The sequence below is a fragment of the Arthrobotrys flagrans genome (assembly GCF_004000055.1).
Source record: "Arthrobotrys flagrans strain CBS H-5679 chromosome Unknown unitig_3, whole genome shotgun sequence".
In the NCBI taxonomy this organism is placed as follows: domain Eukaryota; kingdom Fungi; phylum Ascomycota; class Orbiliomycetes; order Orbiliales; family Orbiliaceae; genus Arthrobotrys; species Arthrobotrys flagrans.
The window spans coordinates 698,971-723,824 of record NW_027137547.1 but is presented as its reverse complement, the minus strand read 5'-3'; the positions used below and the strand labels follow the sequence as shown (position 1 = coordinate 723,824).

General features: G+C 45.0%; 6 protein-coding genes across 7 annotated transcripts; 4 read left to right on the top strand and 2 right to left on the bottom strand.

Moving 5' to 3' along the window:
- Nucleotides 1-8,519: 8,519 nt before the first annotated feature.
- Nucleotides 8,520-10,500, top strand: DFL_001590 (uncharacterized protein; the record flags this gene model as incomplete). 2 transcript variants are annotated; one of them, XM_067630230.1, is made up of 5 exons in its annotated part: nt 8,520-8,623; nt 8,709-9,011; nt 9,096-9,329; nt 9,386-10,316; nt 10,399-10,500. In XM_067630230.1, the coding sequence occupies 5 exons, from the start codon at nt 8,520-8,522 to the stop codon at nt 10,498-10,500; spliced, it is 1,674 nt and encodes a 557-aa protein (XP_067492894.1). The 2 variants fall into 2 exon arrangements, with proteins under 2 accessions (XP_067492894.1, XP_067492893.1); XM_067630229.1 differs by having other exon boundaries at nt 9,386-10,312; nt 10,399-10,450.
- A 3,450-nt stretch (nt 10,501-13,950) lies between these two features.
- DFL_001589 (uncharacterized protein) lies at nt 13,951-15,490 on the top strand (the record flags this gene model as incomplete). The annotated part of the gene is made up of 5 exons (XM_067630227.1): nt 13,951-13,992; nt 14,322-14,416; nt 14,541-14,784; nt 14,850-14,877; nt 14,964-15,490. The coding sequence occupies 5 exons, from the start codon at nt 13,951-13,953 to the stop codon at nt 15,488-15,490; spliced, it is 936 nt and encodes a 311-aa protein (XP_067492892.1).
- A 359-nt stretch (nt 15,491-15,849) lies between these two features.
- Nucleotides 15,850-16,662, bottom strand: DFL_001588 (uncharacterized protein; the record flags this gene model as incomplete). The annotated part of the gene is made up of 3 exons (XM_067630226.1): nt 15,850-15,933; nt 15,998-16,438; nt 16,504-16,662. The coding sequence occupies 3 exons, from the start codon at nt 16,660-16,662 to the stop codon at nt 15,850-15,852; spliced, it is 684 nt and encodes a 227-aa protein (XP_067492891.1).
- A 303-nt stretch (nt 16,663-16,965) lies between these two features.
- Nucleotides 16,966-17,305, bottom strand: DFL_001587 (uncharacterized protein; the record flags this gene model as incomplete). Its single annotated transcript, XM_067630225.1, has 2 exons — nt 16,966-17,210; nt 17,272-17,305. The coding sequence occupies 2 exons, from the start codon at nt 17,303-17,305 to the stop codon at nt 16,966-16,968; spliced, it is 279 nt and encodes a 92-aa protein (XP_067492890.1).
- Nucleotides 17,306-19,326: 2,021 nt separating this feature from the next.
- On the top strand, nt 19,327-19,993 carry DFL_001586 (uncharacterized protein; the record flags this gene model as incomplete). Its single annotated transcript, XM_067630224.1, has 2 exons — nt 19,327-19,345; nt 19,590-19,993. The coding sequence occupies 2 exons, from the start codon at nt 19,327-19,329 to the stop codon at nt 19,991-19,993; spliced, it is 423 nt and encodes a 140-aa protein (XP_067492889.1).
- A 1,788-nt stretch (nt 19,994-21,781) lies between these two features.
- On the top strand, nt 21,782-22,794 carry DFL_001585 (uncharacterized protein; the record flags this gene model as incomplete). Its single annotated transcript, XM_067630223.1, has 3 exons — nt 21,782-22,126; nt 22,191-22,370; nt 22,435-22,794. 3 exons carry the CDS (start codon nt 21,782-21,784, stop codon nt 22,792-22,794), a joined length of 885 nt encoding a protein of 294 aa, XP_067492888.1.
- Nucleotides 22,795-24,854: the final 2,060 nt, after the last annotated feature.

The window sequence follows — 24,854 nt, the reverse complement described above, 5'->3', positions numbered from 1 at the left end:
AATCTAGCTAACTCTATCATAGCACGCAATCTTCAGCCACCACTATCAAATGAGAATAATTGTAAATATCTAGATAAATTTAGAAAGCAGTAATACGCACGCTCAATGTTGTATATATTTAGCTTTATTTCCCCCTGATCATGAAGTTGAAATTTTTACTTGGGTTTCTGGATTTCAATTCATTACTAGTATACTGCGTAGTCAGCAAAACACCAAAACAGGCAACAATTTTAATCCATTCGATGATGGTGGGGCGTGCTTGAGAAGTGGGGAATAAAACATGACCTTTGAACCCGGCACAAAGGTTTAGAAACCGATAATTGGGTAGCGGGAACACATGTGTCTGCCCGCGACCATGACAGCCAGGTGCACGATAGAGAGGTGTGCCGGGTATACGAGCCTGGACGAGCCTATAATAGGTCACACCAATCACGTTCGCAAAATATAGTATTATCTAGCCTAAATCTTGCATTTGGATCTACGGATACGGCGCCAATACAACAATGCTCGAACTTTGTTCTACTGAGCCTCCAAATATAAATGTCAGAGTAGTAGATACATTTACTGTCTGTTGTCAGATTCAATCTTGTTGACCTTAGCTCGGGTTTGGAAGCTCTTAGGCAGGGCGATTGTGTTGTCCGTTGTAAATAGTTTTGGAGTGGCTTAGCTAATATATTAAGCCTGAGTCGGATTAACAAGGCATGGAATACGAGGGTTCCAATAATAGGGTTTATGCTGGACATGGTCTATTCCGCATCAATTTCTTGTTTATTTTGGTCTGCGGTTTACCCTGAAATTTTTGACTCAGTGGGAATTTGGAATATAATTGTTGAGGTAATCATGCGCAACTGTTGTTACCAGCCACCGCAACCGCGCAAATGCGGCAGAGAGGACGGAGTTGAGAGGCTCCGGTGACATACAATGACTTCACAGTAGTTATTACAGGCGGAATGCCGCTGCCGCACTACCCTGGAACCCGGCCTGTCGATCCCAGCATGCGCATGGCACTAGGCCTGGGGGCGCGAGTTTTGCAACGTTGAATTTGTGTTTTGGGTTTAATTATATCTATGACCGCGGCTTCGATACTCGTGCTTGTTCCATATGTTTCCGCATATGCGACGAGTTGATCCGTAACCGCAGTCATCGTCAGTGCGTAAGAGTTTTCGTGACATATCTGAAAATATCCACGTTTGAGACCAGAAAGCTTTGCCGTTTTGCTATATAACCAGAATTCTTCCGTGGCTGATCATGGCCTTAGAAGCCGTAAAGAAAACTACGCAATCGGATCGCTACGAGTCAGTTAGACAGTTCTTCCGATTAACTAAGCCATTATTCAAATACGAGGTGAAGTGAAAGCTTTTCGGGATTAACATGGCACAACGGAATTCGAACCGTAGCGCTATATAGTTGTGAATGTACATATACATGTCGCGCGATATATCAAAAGAGCGGTTCAAACGTCCCGCATTTCGCAAAAAAGCACTTAGTGATCTACGAATAAAACAAAATTCCAGCCAAGGGGCCTTAGACTAGGAGGAGGCCATGCCTTATGGATCCGCAAAGCATATTCCCGACCGTTATTCATCCGATGTCACAGAAATGTCTAGCTATCGTGTTAGCACGGCATACTGCACTGCACTACGCACATGCGCAGCAGCTGCACAACTTAGGGCCTGCATACACATGCCGATGTTCTTCCCTCATCAAAGGATCCAGTTAAGTCGATCAAAATGCATAATTCCCAATATTTCCTTAGGCTAATAAATCCTTGGGAAAATCATTTACCGGACGCAATATACATTGAAAGGCTAGCAACATGGCTAGTCAGTGCTCTTATATGAGATCACACTCCGTGCACAACTTCACATACAGCTGTGCCATATCCAGCTGGATATGTCCGGAAGCCTTTAGCCAGGTCAACAACGCTGCGGAACCCAATCTTATATAAGCTCGGTTAAACGGCTCAGGTACTCGGGGTTGGCCCTCAAAACCAATGTTATCGTGGTTGAATGGACATGCCAAAGAAGATGCCTAGTCAACGGCTGTAGAAGCCGCTCACTGTTGCGGGCTATAAAGGACCGATAGGCGCAATACTCTCGGAGTAGGAGTTTCCGGATTTGGAGCCAAATGTGAATTTAGAAAGGTATCTCTACCAAGCGGAAAACTTTGAAGTAAAAAGAAGCTGTTGAGATGGGGTATTCCGAAGTTGAGCCGCAGAGGGCGAACATGGCTCGAGCCCCGTCGAGTAATACCTCTCGGATCAGCGTGGTGGGTCGTATTGTGCAACACGGGCTGCGCTGCGGAGCGTGCACGGAGTTTGATGATGGGGTAAATGTTTAGTGAACTCATAAGAGACCAGTTTAAGGGGGCTGAATTGAACCGGGCAGATTCTTTAGCAGTCCAACGAGGTACGATCCCTGCTGCAAATCTCCTGCAATAAGTTAGACTGCATATCAAAAGTTCCGCGGATTCGGTTGCTTGAAAACTAGTATTTTGTAAGCTTTATCACTATTTGACAAGGTTCTTTCTGTTGGTACGAATGCCTACGTAACGAAGCGGCAGGATATTAATATAGGAAAGGTTCTACGGAACCCTTTTGCCCAGAGAGGCAACCATGTGAGCTAAAGCGGGCCAAAATTTGCTGAGCTAGGATCATGAGAAATCTGAGTGGATCTGACATTTTTGAATTCAACCGTGTGCCAATGAACGCCCCACATTTTGTCTTAACTCTCATGATGTGAGTGATGGAAATCGCAGTTTAAGTTCTACCGCCTTCGATGCCAGCCTCCTCTTGGGCACGAAAACAAGCGACTTCACGGAATGACACAAGTTTTTTTTATGCATGTGCGTTTCTCGAAGTAGCAGTAGTTGTATCTGTCGGTTGACGTTCTCTTTTCTTCAACGCCTCCGATGCGAGTAGGATAAGAAGGGAATCCTTGTGAATTAACAAAGTACTCGGGTGTGGACACTTTTCATTACCCTACTTAGAATGTGGATCTGTATGTAGCATGGGAGATGTATGAGGAGAGGAAAACCTTTAATTTCGCAAAAAAAAAAAAAACAGAGGAAAGTTGGCAAGCAATCGACAGGCTGCCCTTGTACCGGTACCCCTCGGTACAATACGCGAGAGGGAGAATTGCCCAAAGCAGCTTTCCGACATCTTTTCCTTGGAAATGCACCTGCACCTCGTTTTGCGGCACGGAAGGCTTCTAGAAAACGTCGAGCCCGAGACCAAGCTCACCTAATTGGCCAACGGACGCACAGACCGTCGCCAAATTAGCCTAAGTCCCCCCAAATGAAAATCAAGATGCGGCTGCATAATAGAACACGAAGAAAGAGTTCGAGAAGGTCCATTCTCGACGTGACGATAAATTACATCGAAGGTGGGTACGTATCGCGCGCCACAGTTGTTAGTGGACAATATCAGTTGCTGCAAGAATCCTTCTGGAAGGATGCATAGAACATGTGAGGGGACGCACGCCGGCTCATCGACCTGTTAGAGCCAATGAGGTTCCAGCAAGTGAGACTTTAGACGAATTCGTGTCGAAGGTCAGTGCTCTCAACGCTCAACCTTTCGAGCTTTCGACCGCATTTTCGAGGATCGTGGGATGACTAGGATGCTTTATCCTATTGCATCGATATGGCGGAAATGCTGCGGATCCAAAGAACCAAATATGCACCGTCGATCATAGGCTTGAGCGGGCGCCATGGCTTGAGCCTGGGAACCAACTGCCATGAAATTCTCGCTCAATATTGTTGGATTTACCCCTCTCATGGCTATAGGGCCTATTTAGTGAATTTAGGGAGCTTGCGTCAGTCCGATACAAGCCACCAACTTTTGAACTTCACATCCAACACAAACCGCGAGATCTATCTCCCCGGGAAAACGCCGGATAGAAACCCGATCCGGTCAGGTTTCTTCTCTTTCTTTGAGTTATTTCTTCTCGTTTATCCTCATGAAAAGGGCCATTTTATAATTTTTTTTTTTTTTTTTGTTTTGTTTTGTTTTGTTTTGCGATCAATTCCTTCAGAACTTGTAATGTGGGAAATAACAGACGAATACGAGGTCTTCGTCCAATTACGTCTTGAACCGGTACTTGGTTGCATTAGGTTTCTAGCTTTCAACCAAAGGAGGAAGAAGCAGCCAGACGGGTGAGGGTGACATCCCGATTCGCTTGGCTTATCAACTAACCTGCACTAATAAAGCCGGGCGTCAAAGGAGCAATAACTAAGATTCAGACATTTTTTTAGGCAGGAACCGTTGAACCGGAAAAATTGGCGATAGTTTTCTTCAGACCTGAAAATCAGGTGAGAATTGTGGCTGCCCCACTTGAGGGGCCGGTTCGAATTCGCTGTCATTCTAAAGAGGTTTGGCAGCTGTCGCGAAGTCCCACTTTCAAGCTAGTCTGCAGCGCACGCACGTGCGTAACTTTGAATAGTAAGCCAATGCAGTGCTGATATTCTGCAGATATGAGGTTAGATCCTATCCAGAAAACTTCTTCAGACGGGCTACACGATCGCTTGCTCTTCACATTTTATACTAAATCGCAACATCTACAATTTGTAAAGCACGATATTCGGAAACTTTGATTGTTACCATTATATTATGGCACATGCTGTTGGCTGTGCCAATGTTAGCCCACGATCATGGAATTGTAGGTTGATACTTCTTTTCTTCACATGAGATCGGGGAATCTTGCAGGCCTAGATGCCGCTAAGGACCGGGAAGACAGCGCACGGGTATGGCCGTTAGGCCTTAATGCACGATATCATACGTTCAGATACCCCACTGCTAACTTTCTCAAGGTTAGCTGAATCTTAGGTCAGCGTTGGGGATTGAGTTTTGAATCGATGGCACGGCATCTAGAAGTTTGCTGGTGGTATCTTACTCGAGAGCACCACAAACCCGAGAAATATTTCAATTATTGCACCTGCATCATTACGATAAGGCCCTGTGGTGCCCGTCAAATGTAGGAGGCCCTCAGTTGAAAACGTTGGACCAGTTAGATTGTCCTTACAGAACCACCAGCCACCGTGACTTAAATCCCGGTTCGATTGCCAGGGTCGACCCAACAAACACTTGAAAGGCGGGTTGAGTTGATGTTAAAATTAGCAGGCTGCATAGTATAGACTGGTTTAACAAACAATTCATATTCCCAGCTTATCGCGGGAAATGTCCTGAAGTTACATGTACATGCACGTGTGAAGACTCGAAACTCGATCCGTTACTAAGATTGAGAACGTTTCTATACAAATACCCTTGGTTTGCAGACATTTGTCAAGTTCAAGGGTAAATTCCGACACACAATGTAAGTGTGTATCGCAAAACGTATCGAATTACTCGGTGAGATCCCAGGATAGATCTTCGGACAGTCCTTGACCTAAAACACGCAAACATAATGCATGGCATCGCTAGTATGATGCCGTTGACTGAAGTTACAACTGTCATCCTCGAATTTAGTGCCATAGACGTTAATATTGACTGACTTTACTAAAGGTTTGAATGGATAAACTAGAATACGAGCTGAATGCCTGTTGCATGTTCTTTGTGTTGTTGTTTCGAAATTCCGACGCACCGATGCTGACTCGCAGCAAATGCAAACTTGCGTACTATAGAAAATACACTACGCCATTGTCTTCGCGGCTGCCGGTTCCAACGATAGTGGGACGGGCCCTGAGGCTCAGATACGGAGATTCGTTAGTCATCTAGTGGTATCTGTCGTCGAGATCTAACCGGAGTACCAATAATTGGCAACTTGTGTTGCTGTGTATGTGCAGTTATTCTTGAAGGAAGATTATTACGCAGCCACAACACGGAAGCTTTTCATGCTATTTCAGGCATTCGAAGTCACAGGTTCGATTCCTGCGTTCCGGTCTGTATACCAAGAGCCTTGACCACTTTGCCTTCAAGTGCTCGTATCTCCAAACGTAATTTTTAAAAGGGATTGTCGCGAACATTACTTCTATATGGCACAAGTAGATGTCGTACAGGCACGGCAATTCCAAAGCCTCAATCCCCAAAGTGCATCTTTGAATGCGCGCTTGACCGTGCATCAGAACAGATTGCTAATTCGAAGGTAGAAGGAGAGCCCGAGGCCTCAAGCACAGGCTATACATATATGTAGCACCTAAGCCAGCGTCTAACCAGAAGCAAGTTATATCAATTGATCAATTGACAGATTCCGGGACCATCGCAAATCCGGGTATAACCCCGGTGACCTATTGACACTTTGAGTAAGTTTCCCCCATGCTTTAGTCGTCACTCAATTAACAGGGGAATCGGGTTTAGGCGAGATTTTGGAAGATTTGGAAGATTCATGAATTTGTCCCGACTTGCCGTTTCGAGTGGTTCGGAATCGTCATTGTTGTTTCCTAGAGCCTCAAATTACCAAATTGAAAACAAGGTCTACGATCAGCTGGGGAGATGCATCAACGTTGAGGTTCTATTTCTGGTGTTGTATCATGGGAGCCTCAGCCTCTCGGGAAGGACCAGCCAAGCCTTTCCCGGGCACCCACGCTTGCTTGTTCTGGAACCCTGGATGATTTGACCGCAAATTGTTCCCGGCGGGCAGGGGTTTACTAGTAGATATGATGGAGGCTCATCCGAAGCGATCTATCGGCACAGCTTACAGCATGCGCATGCATTGAATTGGCAATAGTACAAAGCTCAAACCTTGGGTTTTGATCTCGGGCACTTCGATCGAATGCGACTGCTTCAAAATGTACTGACGTTCATTCGGCCCACCCCGTCGCTTGTGAGAGCAATCGAGTAGGTTGACGCGTCGTCCGCATGCCCTGTGATTGGGGTATCGATACGCATACGCCGTCATACGGAGCAGATACCTGAATCAGTGCGCTTACTTTACACTCATTATTTGACCTTGATCTGGCTTCGTGAATTCAGGCTCGAACAGGACCTTCCCGATGAGATCCCACCAGCGTTGCATCTTCAGAATACCAGCTAATCCCTGAAGGAATGAGTCGATGCGTCGTCGATTTACAGCATGCAGGATCCCTGAGGTCAACCCTAGGCGTTGCTAACAAATATGTCCCCAGGAGGCGTTCGATCAGGTCAGCTTCCCGGAATTGCGCCTCGAAAATGTCATCTGGTTTAGCTAGAGATGGCCTCCTTGACCGGCCGCCTGGGAAATTCCTCATCCGGAGGTATTTGCGATAAGTGAGAGCTTGAGATTTCGGGCGTTACAATTACAAAACTTGCTTGACAAAGATAGTAGCAATCGTGTCATGGAAATCGCGCTCCAGGGCAGGCCGGAATCTCCTTTTTTGTCAGAATTGCGACCTGAGCTATGAATGAGAGCTTCCGCGGCAAAGTCATGCTTTCTTTACCCTGTTTGTTGAAAACCCGCCCTCTTCGAACTTTACCCTTAACGTCTCTGCCCATGGCCCTGAAATAATTGGTGATTTAGGCCTCCAAACCTATAAACAACCGTCAATCCAGAAAACCATGCTTTGGAGCGGAACAGTGTGCACCGCCGCCCTATGATTTGGTGCAGGACCCCTGTCCTTGACAAACCATGCAGGCGTCCCACCCATGCGCAAACAGCAGGCACACATATATGCTAGTTGATGTGGTGTGTGGTTAACCTTAGTGCCTGCAGGACCAGAAATGTTTCTCCAAGAAAACGGTTCTAAATCTTGCGTGTGCTGGGGTCAAAAGAGATCAGTGATAGTAATTATTTTTTTTCCCCCCCAGTTCTGACATTGACAAGCCTCTGGCCACATTGCAGAGGCCATATGCTAGAAGTGGAACTGCAGCACCATCCGCTGTCCAAGTGGAGATATTGGGGCCGTCGAAAGTATGTTCACCTCACGAAAAAGAACCGTTTCTAAAAAGCAACTTCACACACCCTATATTAAACATGATCTATCCAAAGAGAAGTAGTAACCGGCGGCGTAGTTCTGCTGTAGTACAGTACATTATTTTGACATTACAGATGATGCAACGGCATTGTCTCCCACATGCATACATCCTCGACACAGACGGCTCTCTGTCTTTCAACCCCTTGGCCCTTCCCCTCAGACTCTACCTTATATGTACTGCGAAACAAAACTGACAGGATAGTTCGAATATGACTACCAAATAAGAAGCTACTACTATCAAAGGAAAGGAGAAGCATACAGCTTCGCCACTTGCCGTTCGGTGGGCGTGAGAGCTTGAGGCCCACGGAAAATTTTATATAACTACTCGACTTTCGCACATCGCAACTCCAAGCTTGGACCCACAGGTCTCACCTTACCTGACATCTTACACTCTCTTTAAATACCTAACAGGCCCTCGATTGCATACACCCTTATTTGATAAAAGCCTCCATCTTTGATCTTATTTATCGATTAAACTTATCAATTTTATCTATCAAACGTCATTTGAGTATACACCGTCTATAGTACCTTACCTCTCTTTCAGACCGATATCTCTTGCGCTATACGATAATATTTACACGAGTTTTCCATAAAAATTGACGTCTACGAAACGGGTGCGCCTTACAAATCCTGCAAATATGGGCGGCCAAAACCCTTCTCGAAAGAGCCACACGAAATCGCGTAAGGGTTGTAAAACCTGCAAACGAAGACATATTCGATGTGATGAAACTTTTCCACAATGGTATTAACATTCTCATTCCAACGATTTGCTTCTATGATGAGGCTCTGTATCAACCGTTCTTGCTAATTTAGCCTTTTACTGTTAGCCGAAACTGCACCAAGCATAATGTCCGTTGTGATTATATGGATGCGCCGCCACCATCAGACGATAGTAATTCATTACCGCCATCGACGCCTGTTTCCCCTGAATATATGGGGCAGGATTTGTGGAGACGATCTCAAGTCCCAATGCTACGAAGCACAACCCATCTTTCGCCCTATGATGCTCCAACAATGAGGCCGAGATCCTCGCAAGACATGCGACTTCTTCATGATATTTCCCGAATAGCTTCCCATATGCAAATGGCAGATCCTGTGTTATATAGAGTTTGGGCCCGAGAAATTCCACTGTAAGCATTCCTTTCCAACTGCAACTAAACTTTCCTATAGATCCCCAAATTTGCAAATATTTTCTAACTGACTCTTGATTACAGACTTAAGTTTTTAAGACTGGCTGTCCGTCACGAATTCGTCATGGAAGCGATTTTATCCTTGTCCGCAGCCCACCTAGCCTCGGTGTCCAGCACCACAGAGAGCCGGCAAGTCTCGTTTCAGCATGGAGGAGTAGCAATGAAAGGTTTACAGGACGAACTAAGCAGATTCTCGAGACCAAATGCGGACGCCTGCCTTGCCGCATCTGTGCTGCTCTCATGGCAGGCTTCAGACTGGTAATAATCATAACCTCACATCTAAAAGGCGAATACTGATTTTCTGGATCGGCTAGGAACGCTTGGAAGACACTCATGGAAGGAACCACTATCATAATTCAATCGATGCAATCTTGGAAACATGAGAGCGAGTTTAGCGAGTTCATCGCTAGCCTCGAGGATGTAAATTCCGGAGAGACATTTTCAACGAGACCGAGTCTAACGGAGCAACGACAAATAGTTGCAAATGCTCGGGCATCACTCGAGTTTCTGGAAATAGAAGCAGTGAATAAGCCTGTAGAACAACAGGCTCTCAGCACATTGTTTTCTTTTCTCAATAATCTGGAGACACAATTACCAATGTCAAATCACGATCACGAGTACCAGATGATCCACCCCTTGGCATCGTGGCTATTTTTCCTCCCCTTGTCATTTTTACGGCGAGCAAAATCCGATCCTATGGTCATGGTATTCCTAGCAAACTTCTATGGACTGCTACTAGCAATTGAGCCGTTGTTCCCGGCCGTCGACTCAGCGTACTTTGGCGCACTGTGCCTTGGACCAATCGAACAGATTCACCGCCACATTCGATACCAAAGAAACCATGCGGCTCTGTTGCATCCATCGATTCTTCAACTTTCAGATTACAACGTGGATTATAATCGGCAACTTAATTGTCTACAGTTCCCAATGGATCAGGTGTTAAGATATAGGAACCGACACGGCTGGATGACCAAACACGTCGAGGAATATGATCCTGAAGCTAGCAGGCTATATGATGCTCAAATAGACTTCGAAATTGTGATGAACGAAACTGCCGCACAGTGGTCGCCCTATGATGAGTCGAGGACGTTCGATCAATTCAAACAGTATCCCAACTACAATACGACGCCATCGCCAGTACACACCCCCGTACAGGCACCCTATCATAACATGCAGTACCAGTATCCATTCGCCACTCGCCAGGGGATGCAACCCAAGAGCCACAGTGAAATGGACCCGTCGTTCGTGAGCCAATTCTCCCCATTAAGTCCTCTTAGTCGGATATGAATATTTGATCAAGATTCTAACTCTTCAGAAACAACATTAGGGCGAGTACGAGTTCTTCTGCAGCAATGTACAACAACAGCAACAACCAATGATTTTGAATTCAGCAAGCTCTGCTAGTTCACCAGAATATATGTGGTTGTAATCAGTCATATTCAAGCTGTCGTGAGGTACATAAGCTAGATGTCTGAGACATCTCTCGATTACTCAAGAGCAGGGCCGAAAACTCTCATATCCTTGAGGTTCCACTCACCGTCCCAACAATGAAGAGCAATTAGCCTGATGCCTAAGGGGCGTTGCACCTCTCCACAGAAATCCCCACATACAAAATTGACATTGCCATGGCACTGTGGTAGTGGAAGGTTGCTCTCTGCCAGACCTGGTATTGTCTTCATGAATTCAGTTTTGAGTCTAGCCGAGATAGAGCTACCACACGGCCGCGGCTCCAGCATTCCACCCCAGAACGGTTCCAGTCTTCTTTGTCACTTCTCTATTTTGCCATTCGCTGTACATTGTATTTCACCATTTCTTTCCTATATTTTTGTGCTTTTGTATTTGCTTTTCACATACCCCATCTTGTTGAGTTTTGAAGAGGAGGAAAACTAAAAAGCTGGTTGATATCTATTTGGTTTTACATTTTGTTGCCAAATTGTGTGTTGGTTTCGGATTACTATCTTTGCCACGAGCATGCCGCAGTAAGCTGCTGAACGGTCTGTGCCTACCCTTAACAAGAACACGCGGCCGTACCGCCGACGTAGACAGTCGACGTGACAGTTGCTCCTTTTAGGGCGGGTCAGGTTTCATGACGGCTGGCGGTTAGCGGTTTAAGGTAAAATTTCTACCACAGGCGTTTTTTTTTTTTTTTTACCTACAAAATTTTTGATCTGGTTCCTGTTGCAAGATCTCACTATACCACTTTTGCTTACCGAGGCTGTTAACTTCCCCTTACACAGCTTTGTCGTGCGATTGTCCCCTTACTGGAGTAAGCTAGCTTTTTGGTTTCCATTGCATTTAATTTGGCGTTATCATGGTACCTCTACTTGAGAATTCGATTTGCAAATCTGTCAAAGCACTTGTATCATCTGAAAACCTCTCTTCACAGTAGCTAGTAGAATGGCTGACTACGGCCTCGAATTTTCATTTTTCATTTAATACAGATATCACATGTTCCTGTGTAATCTGCGACGAAGAGGCACAAAACCAACCATGCAGGAAGCTCCGCAATATTGTCGCTTTCCTTGCGGTTTTGTAGATTCTTATCACAGCTCCGGGACAGATCTGACCGCTAGACGGCTAGATAATTCTAACTTCTATGTACGATCGCGAAGAAACTTTCCGCCATCACTGACACATCTGCACAAGTTCACAAGTCCACAATATTCAAGATTCGCGGCTCGTTTCATAATTTGTCTTGATGTAATTCTTTTTACTAGAAGTGACAGGCAACAGAGTAAGCAGAGAATCCTTTGCTGAATAGACCGAAAAAAATTATCGAGTATTGTCATTTATTGCTTTTTGTCTTGAGTAAAGTCATATAGATATCCTTTTTTTTTCTCTCCTCCGGTCGACCTCATGGTAGCACTTTGGTAGTCAGCTTGCAAGGCTGGAACAACACACAGATTTGTTCGTTGCGCAATTGCGTTTTGGAAAATGCTCTCAAACTGGTAGGTACCAGTACTTCGGCTACCTGACGAAATGTGCAGCATACAGAAACCTCATTGGAAGGAAGTGGGGTATTTTTTTAGACAGACTTAATTAGCTTAAAAAGATATAACATTGAATTATCAATCATCCCGCTTCCGCTGCGAAATGCATCGGGCGAAAGGCTGAAAATGGCAGGCTGAAATTTGGCAATGATTTTTGGAGTCGAACTTGCAGGAAACTACAGCTAAGTATAGAGAAAGGGTGACCAAGGTGATCAAGGTGGTTTGGAAGTCATCTTCGGGCTGCCGTCAGTGTCCAGCGTGTATTGCCTGTAAATTTTCCCAAAAAAGTCCGATTTTTACAGCTATCAAGCTCAAGCTACACCTGGAGCTTTGAAGGGTGCATAAGGTATGCAGCCACCAACAAAAGGCGGCTAACGTTCCACCAACCAACAGCCCCCTCAGATCCGTGCCGCATTTGTGGACCGTACGCATGGGTCTTAATGAACGCTGATATTGACAGCTATTAATATTTCCCAAAGTGTTCGTGCGTCGAGCTCTATGTATGTTCGAGGAATATATGGCCAGGATCACTAGAATAACGGTCGAATAACACTAGTTCAAGGTTTCCGGCACGAGGCCATCGATGTTCCGAGCCTCCTCCCATTTTGTGATTCCATGTAACAGCCAAAAACTTCCGCATGATGAAATCACGCACACCGACGTTCCTGTATAACGGGTGAAAAATCCGTATATACGGAGCGATTTCAATTAGCCGGCTCAGTCGCTAGTCGATTGGATGCAAGATCACGTTTTTTGTATGGCTAAGGCAGATCGGAAGACTTCTTCTTCTGAAGGGTCGGCATCCTTTGCCTAGAAAGCGGCTCCGGTTGGGGCATATATGGTTATTTGCCGACAACTCGCATCCCTACTGATAGTGATATATCTCCACCCGTAGGTCTGGGGTATGGTTATTGCAACTGTGGGGACAATATATCAGGTGCGAAATAGAAGGTTGGAGAGCATCGGTTTGCACCAGGCCGAAGAAGTCTAAATTGACAAGTTCAATTTGTACTCGTACTTGGCGCCATGGGTCAGGCCGACACCGACACCCGGCATACAGGGAATTTTGATGTTAAGGCCCAGGTACAGTGATTCAGGTGGATTGGGACGAATTTCTAGCACCATGACCATAGAGTCCCGTGATGCTTCCTTTTCGCACTATTCTACCCTTGCAATAATCGAAAGAACGGAGTTAAAGTTGTGTCAAAACGGTATTCGGGTAAACTTTTGGGGTGGCTCTTTGCTTGAAATTTCGAAATCAAAATGCATATTCTCCACAAACTGGCGTGGTGTATACGTATAACGTCAGTTAGTAGTACGTACTATGGTATGACAATTTAGATGCATTAGGTCTGCCGGAGTACTACATCAATGTGTCTAAATTTTGTAATAGAGCTATTACAAAACTGAAAAAGTGATCATACAACTGAGTGAAATAAGCGCTCGACGATGTCATTGATACAATAGTCTTGGCTTTTGATCAATCGATGATTTCCCCATACTGGCGTCGTGCGAGGTCTAAACATTTGTGATCAATTACGTAATGACAGGCAAAAATAGGCCGGCGAATAAGCAGGAACGGAATGTGGAGGACTATCCTCATTGTAGCTTAGAGCTATCGTGTCGTCTTTGTGGCGTGGTTGGAATGTTGGTGAACAAATCTCACAGAAAGCTTAACGTTAAAAGCGAAAGCCAGGCGCCAAGAAATCAACGCAGCCAGAACAACCTTCGACGCGACAACTATCCCACCACGTATAGCCTAGATCAACGGACCGCCGGCTTCTATATCGAGACCATCTGAAAGTTTACGTGTAGTCGACCGAGATCCAAGCCGTCATTCTCTTGCAGGAGCATTTTGGGCGGCAGAGACTGAAAGATAGCCTATCAAAATGGCTGAGTCAGGCGGTTGGCACACCATCGAATCCGATGCTGTATGTTAACCCACTTCCTTGCCGTATGTCCCGTCGATTCGGGTCGGTCGACTGCGCCTTTGCTTCTTGGCTAGATTTTGGATCAGAGAGCCGCTTGCCAAAACGGCACGGAGCTTACATGAGGCGATACAGCTGCTCTTTTTTACTAGGGTTACTGGTCTCATACTCTGGAGGCAAAGCGCAGGGCATTGTAGTTGACCCTCCTCTGATAACTAGCTCGTCGGTTATGATCTTACATCCTTTATAGAATTTAAAATGCTTTTATCGGCCATGTGGTATGGTTTTATTTCGGCTGACGAGTGGGTCTGGGGCCGTGTGTCCATTTTTAGGGTGTTTTTACATACTTGATCGAGAGCCTCGGGGTTCAGGGCGTGCAGTTCGAGGAATTAATAGCATTGGAGGCCGATTACCTCAAGCAATTATCGTATGAATCCCAACCACGAAGATCGCCCTTGTCGGCACTTTATGCTTTGGTGCAGGGTTCTATTGATTGATGGGATGAAGCAATTGAGGCGGTGCTAATTCTTACGTGCTTTTGAAACGCTTAGGCCAGTCTATGGAGTAATTTTCCTTTTCAAATATCAGATGGGCAAGGATAGATCTGAGGCTCCTATGGATGGTAGACATGACATGGATGCTCCAAATCACATGTTCTTCGCCAACCAGACTATCCAAAATGCCTGTGCTACTCAGGCGATCCTGTCTGTCCTTCTCAATGCCGATAAGGAGCAGGTTGATATTGGCGACTCTTTGCGGGAATTCAAAGAGTTCACCAATGGTTTCCCGTCAGATGTAAGGGCGTTTATAACTCATGTGTTAAATATTAAAATGAACAAATTACTAATCCATGCTCATAGCTTCGCGGAGAAACATTATCTAATTCAGGTAGGGGATATTTTAACCCGTCTTTCGGGGTTTCCGATGTGCTCGGAAGGTTAAATTGTTGTAATGAAGCTTACGATTTATGATAGATTTGATACGCGATGTTCACAATTCCTTCTCCCGTTCGAGTCCATTTGTTGACGAGGGCACTCGACAGGCAACAGAAGAGGACGACCTTTATCATTTCATTGCCTATACCCCTGTCAATGGTGTTTTGTACGAGATCGACGGCCTTCAGCCGGCACCAATCGCGCATGGGTCATGCACCCAGGATGAGTTCTGTGACAAGGTCATTCCTGTTATCCATCGACGTATCGACCGTTATCCCCCAAGCGAGATTCGCTTCAACCTAATGGCTGTGGTCCAGGACCTACGAGTCAAGGCTGTTGAAATTGGTGACGAAGAAATGCTAGCCCGAGAAGAACAAAAGCGGAAAGATTGGGAGACGGAGAATGAGCTGAGACGTCACAACTTCGTTGGATTTATTCACGAGCTCTTGAAAGGAGTTATCAAGGAGAAAATCAAGGGCGGCACGTACGACGAATGGATAAAACAAACGAAGGACCTGAATTTACAGAAAGCTATTGCCGCGAGAAAAGGCGAGCCGGTTGACTAGCTGTTGATGGAACAGTGCCTGTTCTTAGACTCCTGATGTAGCATGGCCCGATCTGGCTTACATCTAATTGCATATATACTCTTATCAAAGCATAGGGTTCTGGAATAGACAAAATCTACTGCACGGAATTTTACGTGTAATATATCATTTATATTGATATGTTGGCCCAGCAAAAATGTAATTTGATTTAAAGTAAAGAAATTCGCCTCAAAGCCTTCGGTCAGCGACTGGCCATGGTATTCTGAGACGACACAAAGCACAATTGAGGAGTCTGGCAACAAGACAATCTCAAAGCGTGCTTGATAATATACTAAATGTGTGGATCTTCCATGGAAGCCTGACCACAAGGCCACATAATATCAAGGGGAGCTTTCAATAGCTAGTGTTTCACGCGCCACGGCGCGTACACTGATTGCCATTCTATCGATCATAATTTTTGTTTGCTGTTATAGAAGTTCAACAATTAGCATGGACGTGATTGCTCTTTCTAGGATACTGCTGCCTTACCCGGCGTGAAAATCCCTCTATTTCCTCTACTGAATTGGTGCACCATTCCTTGAATTCAGCAATATACTCCGAAGGACTCAGGTAAGTCAACCCCTCCATCTTATTGATCCCTGGTTTGATGTACAGTTTGCTGATGCTGACGTATACTCCAGCGATATCCCCAATAATGCTCAGCTTGCCCTGGAGGCGAAGAGCAGCCTGAACTAGCTGTCCTTTATTGCCTTGATCTACACTCAAGTTTTCGATCATTCGGGAATGTTTCTTATTCCCTGACGCAGTGGCAGCGTTGTCAATCTTGCTTAGGAACTTGTACATTAGACCATCTATAGTATTTTGAACATCTGTGGAAACTTCTTTGAAGAATTCACACATGTCATCGATGTATTGTTGCATTTGCTTTAGAAATTTGATTGAAGACTCGATGATTTCGAGGATATCAATCTGTGAGGATATGTTAGTCACTGTTTTATGCATAATTTGTACCTTAGAGCCAAATGAGCACTTACTAGTTCAATCTTTTCACTCGCGAGAGCTTCAAGGTCAGCTTGCGAAGCATCTAGATCCAGTTTTGCTTGCAAATGTTGGTCTTTCGTAACACTGAGCTCTGTCTTTGCGCGCTCTAGCTTCGTTTGGACTATCTCAAAGGTTGATTGCGCAGTCTTCATACGCTCCTAGGCTTCTCCTTTGGCCACATTGAGCTCATGCTGCCGCTTCTGCAGTAATTTTTCGACCTTTTGTTCATGTCGAACTCTTTCAGCCTTCTGTCGTCTTTCCTGGTCTTGTTTAGCATCCTTACGAGCACGGGCTTCATCCGCTTCCCTTGAAGAAGACCTCCCAAACAGAGCGTGCTTGACAATATAGACGTAGCCAATTTTTTTCTAGTTCGCTAGGATGTTAACTTGCACTGCAGAGCTGATTAACTGCTGAAAGATTGTGATATTCATACATACCTTCTGGCGCTTCGTATTTCATCTCTGACTCTCTAAAATCACATCGTCATCTACGTCCGCGACAGCATCTAGAGAAGAAACTAGGGCAAGTCCATCCACTGTCTCCTTTGATTTCCGCCAGTCATCCTGCGCACTTGAGAGTTCTTCTTTTAACCTCTCCACCTCTCCTCGACAGAACTCAGTGCGTGCAATATGTGCTTTTCGCTCTTCGTCTCTCCTACGAACACGCTCGCTGTTCCGCTTTTGGCAGTTCTGGGTGTCATCTATCCGTTGTGTTAGCACTTCTTTCTCTTTGGAGAGTAAACTTCCGAAGCCGCCGCTTACTCTGCTTCTCTATAGCAGCATTTTGAAGAGCCATGATGAACTCTAGAAGCATCTGGAACTTTCCCTAAATCGAACTCATTTCTTTTTTGCAACGGTTCGCATTTTCTTGGAGATCCTCCATAGCTGTCCGAAGGTTATATCGGGCAGCATCTTCATCCTCAAGCATCTCAAGAATGTTGGATACCTATTTCGCATTAATTATACAAAATATTAATATATTACTTCAAGATGATTATAACGACACGAGGTAATTCTAAGGATTTATAAGGTGTGAGCTGGTACTAACCAAGCCATCCGTATCGGTCATATATTCGGCATATCTTCGCAACCGGTGCATAGAGTTTTGTGCCTCAGAAAATGCGATTCGACCAAGATCGCTGCAGATTAGTGCTCAGGTACTTATGCCTACACCAGGACTGGTTAGCAAAGTTCGAAACACGAAACTTTCCGACACCCCGACTGGGAATGTTGCACAAAGTTATCGACATCGAGGCAACACCTACGGGAGCTTAATCTCTCCACCACCAGGTATCATGCCAGTAGGGTTAACCTCAATAGCACCAGCAAGCTTTGAAGTAGAAGCAACAAGGCATGCCGCCATCACTGATATTGCAGCAGGAACAGCTCGGAGAGCTGGTGCCCAATTATTGTTCGTTGACGTTCCTTGGGCAATTATTTTTTTTTTTGAATTAATTTTGGGAGAGACTTTTGAATCATGTATTTATGAGAATCCCCATTTAAATTAGCGTCCGGTGCATATTTGGGCAGCCGTTCGACGGTTCGAACTCATACGACACTGTGGGATAAAATGAATAACTTTTTAGCGGTATCAATTTCTCGAAGAATTAAGGAAGGAAGAACGGAAAGCGAACTTTTTGTCGCTTTGATTTAGTTTATAAAACATTTAGCTATACAATAGGAATGAAAGTAGCAAATATATGTGAATTGGTGCCGCCCAATGCAAATATGAAAGCTTTCACAAGGGAAAAAAAAATTGAGGCTCTGGAATTCTCACGCCTTGCTGGAAGGATTCAGATTCGACCGTCTGTGCGCTTCGGAACAGCTGTTGTTGGAATTTGTTTAGCCTGGTTACACAACATGAAAACGACGATATATGCTTGCCCGAGAATCACCATCTCATGCAAGCTTAGCGAGGAACAATGCACCTCAGCCGTGTTGAAAGGCATTCTGAAGCCAAAATCTGGTCAAAAGTCAAATCGAAGAATTATGGTATGAAGAATTTGATTTGCTCTTTTGGCCACATAAGAATATCGAGGGGTTTGGAGGCAATCCTGTCTACGGCTTAACAGTTTCCTCATGATGAACTCAGCTCCGGCCAAAAGTTTTGGGAAAAAATCCCGATGCTGAAGAAACTAAGATTGTCTGTTCCCTTTACGCTGAAGCGGTGCCTTCCTATTCTGTCTTTTGTAGCTTAAAATGCGAGGCCGGATCCTATTAGAGATGGCAGAAATATTCGTTCCCTACAAACCATACGAGCTTCGTACCACCAGAAGAACGAGACTTTATATATGTAAACTAGACCACAAACACAATGTCTCTAAATTCAGAAGTCGCCAAGCTTAAGAGTAAACTATACAACGCCTCAAATAGCCTCGATTCTCTAGAGACAGAGTCAAAAGAGGCGATTGATGCCGAGCTATGGGTTCTCCAATCAGCCTTCAAAGGGCTGCGACTGATACTATTAATCTCATCACTGAGTCGAAGAAAGGAAGGAATCTTTTGCTCTTTCAAACGGAAAATTCGATCACCAAAAAAATTAACGACTCGGCTCAATGTCGTTATTCAAAGCTTGGACGCATCTATTGCCTCGAGCGATCGAGTCTTCAACCTCAGTATGCTTCACGTCAGGAGAGTTGAGGACTTAAAAAATGAGAGTCTTCAGCCTATGAGGCAAACTATTAGGGTTACGGTGATTCGAGTAGAGGACAAGAAAGCCACAGCGACAGCGGAACTGAACGTAAAACGTTAGGAAGCCAGTCGTGCGGCTGCTGAATTGAGCAAGGCGTCAACTCAATTAGACAGGAAGACAGAGCTATGCTCCACTCGATCTCTGGTATGTTTAAAACGGAGAGCTCACAAACTCCGAAAACGTGCTGTCTAGACAACCGTCCTAACCCTCGGAGCCGGTTTCGGTTTCGCAATTGCGGATGCTTGCGAGACATCAGACCTTGATTCGAGTGCAAGCAATTATTCGAGTGAGACTCGAATTAGTGCCAGCGGCGCAAGCTAACTTAGAAGCACATGCGCTTCGATCGAGCGACAAATAGGAAATTTGGAATCGGAGAGCCATGTATTAGAGTCTCAGAAAGCCTCGCTGGAATGGGGGAAGGAGCAGCACCAAAGGGAGGTTAATAGTTTGCAATCAAGTGTCGCTACCTTGAACAAAGAGGTTGCATCGGCAAATACCTTGGCTTCAGATCTAGCATCCGTGAATAGAGAGACAGACGAACTGGCGGAGAAAACAAGATTGTTATCGAGAAGCTTACAAAAGTTGAAGGCAGATATCTCGCATTGCCTAGAGACTTTGACAGAACAGCGAGACTTTGGAGAACTAACCGCTCGCAAGGCAAATAAAGCCTACATCTCAGATGAACAGAGACTCAAGCTTTTGGAAAGTGCTGGGGAAGTATTACCCCAGATCAATAAGAGTAAGAAAATGCTTCCAAGTATCGGACCTACGGCGAAATCGAATGTCCATTAACAGAAGAAGTCGACTGGAAAACTTAGAAAACTCGAGAAATAGGCATATTACCACCGGTAAAAGTTTGGACGCGTGTTTGAATCAGGCATATATACAAGTGTAGTTTTTTTCCTGTTATTATTATAAACTTGCTTACATGATATTCTGTCAAATAACCCCTAGCAAAAAAATGGAAGATACAAAACCTAGCTATTGAAGTCGCTTTGACATATCAGGCTGATCAGAATAGGAAGCCAAGGTTGTACGTAGCCATCTCCAACTTTCGCTCCAGTAGATGAGTTTCGATTAACCAATTCGGATGAAACTCGAACGACTAAAAATACCTGGCTGGCGCCTCGTGGCCGATACATTTAGGCAAAAAGACTATTCGCGATCTCCATAATATTAACGTTGCGGTTGACCGAATTTACTACCTAGGTAATCGAGCTCTCGGAACTAGAGCAAGGTTTGAGATACATACTGTGATAACACATCGGTTTACTCGAGTTCGAACCGGCTATGCTTGCGCGAACATCGAACACTAGCGTATTTTGTGTGTGCTCGCTATATAAAGTTGGCTATATGAGAAGGAATAATGTTCTGGAGCAGGCTTTCCATGGTTGAGTTGCCTACATCTTAGAATACGAGTCCCGATATACGAAACCCGCAAAATTTAAAACTAGAGACAGCACAACTTAATAGGCTCCAATTTACCTGGGCTCCACCTCCGAAACCAAGTGCATTTATTGTGTTAGCTTGCAAGACAGATCGAAGTTGGGAAACGATATATGCGCAACGTCCGGCTCTTGACAGCCGTACATATACAAAGCAGGTGGTCAGATTCGGGTTTGTGCGTTTCACCAAAACTCCAGCTATAGGCAGCTCTATTTTTGGTGGGCCCTCGAGTTTCATTTGTTCTGCATTCGACAATGCAATGTCGATGTAAATCCATTTAGCCTAACTATGCCTAAATTGCCCCGGTTTCAACCACAGGTTCGCGTCGAAAAATTACCGATACATCCATCAATCTATACCAATCCAAGTAGTATTTCAAGTGGGATCCGGGCCGGTCATGCATTTTCATCTGAGTCTTGCAGGGTCCACCCAAGTCAACCATCCATTTTCCCACAGATTCAACGCAAAGATTTCGCACATCTTACCCGAAGCCTCCATGCACTGCGCTTGTTCTTAGAGTTTTTGCATACTATAACCAAGGCTGCGTCGACAATTGTGACCTTCTCGCTTGGTTAACATGTATGGGTATTTCTATAATTTATAACACCTTTAAACCTCAATCCGCGGCAAACTCATCCCATAACCTGTCCATAAACGGAACCGGATAAAATGGAACCAGATATTCTGCACACACTTGCATACACTACGCTGGGGCGGAAGGGATAAAAGGTTCTTAATATCCGTGCATAGTAACTAAAATATATGATCACACGTGGTAGAAAGCTTGCTTGCAAGCTTCTCTCTCTCGGCGGAAGGGAAGTCATACGTAAATTGGCTGGCTGAATACATCAAAATATCCAGGGATTTTTCCAGCTTAATGATGCAGAAGAGGCGACTTTGATCCGAGGATCACGGTTCGTCATGACTAAGGAGTGCCGGGTATCAAAGGTCCTTGCCATCTTAGCTGGCAGAAAGCTACGGGAAAAGTCAAAATATAAAAAGGACCTCAGCGGCCGCATCCAAAAGATCTATCTCGATCATCAAGCACCACTGCAGAAGATACCCATTCGAAGCATAATTCAAAAGTTTTTGTTCAATATCTAACATATATAACTTCATCTCCACTATATCAAAATGCTTTTAACCGCAGCAACCCTTGCTCTTCTCGGCCAGCAGGCTTCGGGCTACGTCCTTGAGCCTCGTCAGAGCTGCCCCAGTATCCACGTCTTCGGAGCTCGTGAGACTACCGTTCCACCCGGCTACGGTTCCGCTGGTAGCGTTGTAAACGCTATCCTTGCAGCTTACCCTGGTTCCACATCCGAAGCTATTAGCTACCCAGCTTGCGGTGGTCAATCAAACTGCGGTGGTGTTAGCTACGCCAACTCTGCGCTTCAAGGAACCGCAGCTGTTGCATCTGCTGTCAATTCCTTCAACAGCAGATGCCCATCGACACAGATTGTTTTGGTCGGATACTCGCAGGTACCAACAAAATATTCTCTAGTTGCGCACATATATTTGGGAAATATGCTAATGAAAAAGATAGGGTGGCCAAATTACTGAAAATGCTTTCTGCGGTGGCGGCGATAACAATATCGGTCTATCCAACACTGCTATTCCAATCCAGGCTTCTGCCTTGACCCAAATCAAGGCCGTCATCCTCATGGGTGACCCAAGATTCACCGCTGGAGCTCCATACAATGTTGGTAGCTGCACAGCTCAGGGCGTAAGTATCGAAAAATCCCAATAACGGGAATCCCAGAAAATTCGGCTAATTTCATCAAAAATAGTTTGCCCCTCGTCCAGCTGGGTTCGTTTGCCCATCTGCCAATAAGGTCCAGTCCTACTGCGACGCTAGGGACCCGTACTGCTGTACTGGTAACGACCAGAACGTCCACCAAGGATACGGTACCCAATACGGTACCGCTGCTCTCAACTTCGTTAAGAGCAAGTTGAACGGCTCCACCAACCCCCCCACCACCACCACCCCCGGTGGCGGACAACCAACTACCACTGCTAACAACAATGGTGGCGGAAACTGCTCTTCTAAGTGGGGACAATGCGGTGGTATTGGCTGGACCGGACCTACCTGTTGCCAGTCTGGCAGCACATGCCAAGTTGGAAACGCCTACTACTCCCAGTGCTTGTAAAATGGCTTTTGAGAAAGTAGGGAAGCGGTATGGTTGATGTTTTATGTATACATGTCGTGGAGCTAGCTGGAGTGTGTGTCAACACAAGAAGGGTCTTTGAGACTAGGGGGTGTGGGGGATTCGAGTTTCTGTAAAAATGAGTGTGACTTGTATGTATATACTTACGGCGTCTAAACTATTTCCAGGTTGAAACAGGTTAGGAAAACTTTTATATAGTTTACTATGCATGATATCATGATATCAGTTTCTACGTTTATACCCTAGGTGCACTCGAATAGTTGCAAATTTGAAGTCTAGTCAATTCACCATAATACCAGTTATTTTAAACCTATAAACCGGCAGCTCCGGCATATATAATTCGACTTGCAAGTAGATAGCTTCAGCTCAGAGGTTGTCTAGGATCGAGATTGGATATAGTTCGGCCTCTAAGTTCTAGTATTTAAATTCGACGGCTTAAATTTTACAACGTTGACAACACAAAGACCCAAAAAAATTCGAAAAAAAAAGGGGGGAACCAGAAGGTTTCGAAATGTCGTGCTGAATACACAACCCGATCGCGACGAAGTGCGCAGTTTTAGATCAAATCGCGTCTTAATTGGTTGTTACCAACCAAATAAGCCATCTTCTGGTTCGATATAAACATAACCCCCTTTGGTGTACATAACCCCTTCTACTAAACATTTTGCACTATTAGTGACTATCACCTGCACGTTAACTAGAGGTGACTGAACGCAAAACTCCTTTAGTGAAGCATACTGTCTGGCCTCGAGACTAGAGGTGACTGATGCTTAATCTTGAATATAAATATCCTGTAATCCATGCCAGCGAGACTGTAACATGGAACCGAAAAAGGTCGCAGAAATTATCCAGCAAATAAATATCTTCAGGAAGACAAAGTAATTACTGTATGAGCCCACGTTTGTAAAGTTGATAACTTTAGAAATTTTCGAAAAGGGTGTAAAGAAGCCGAAGTAGAATAGCAAAGAAATCAAGGCTAGCAAGCATTGCAAGAACGAAGGTGCTCTGGTCAAGCTAGTACCTTCCCCGACTCATGATTGGGGGATGTTGCAACACAGAAGCAATGTTGGATTCTGGCGACGAAGATTCAAGGCTACGAGCGGAAACGGCTCGGCTGTCTCTTTCCAGTGACCTGAGATGCTGGCTAGATGTCTCGAGAATCGTGAATCCGAGTCTTAAGCAGCCTCGATTCCTCATATGCATGTCCACTCCTCGTGGCATCCTCGACGCACAAACGGGCACCCAGTCTCGTAACCAGCAGGCATCCTCATAGTGAGTGTTGCATTTTTACACAACAACGCACTTTTGCTACCAGAGACGGCCTCACGCGGTAACAGCCGTCTGATTCTTAGCCTCCAAAAAAAAACAAACGTCATTCGAACAGGATGAAGTAATGAATACCGCATCCATTACCTAAACCCCATTCAAAAGTCTCCGCCTCCATATGTACAGCTTATTCGGAGTACCCACCATTAAGACAAGGCAAAAAAAAGTCTGCTACAAAAGACAACTAAAACTCTTCAACGACATCATAGCCCCCACCGACCAAGCGGCCGCTAAGTTAGTTTCTGCAGGGGTGTTGGTAATGGAAATTCGAGCTTTAACTGGGGCTGAGGAAACTACTTGTTCAAGTAATTGGTCTTAGGTTATGACCGACTTGGACGGCTTGTCCGTTTTTTGAAACTAAGTACTTAAGTTAGAGATGCGCCGATGTCTTGGGATCGACGAGCTCGGTGACAATGGAGGTAGCTCTTGCCGGGATCCGTGTATCCGCTTGAAGTTGGCTTGACGGCTGTTGACAGGAATATGGGGAGCTTTGAGATAGACTTATTTGGATCTTTAGATTTTTTTTGTGGAACAAAGGGGTTAAATAGTGAGGTGGATCTCCCTAAAGTTTTAACCGCCACCCCGGATTTTAGGGCTGTTCGTACTCCGTATATCGCTATCGAGTTTAAAATATCTCTAAATCTTCTCTGTCTATTAGCTTTATTGAATTTGAATTCCGAAATTCTTTGTCGAACTTCTCTTTTAATATTCATCTT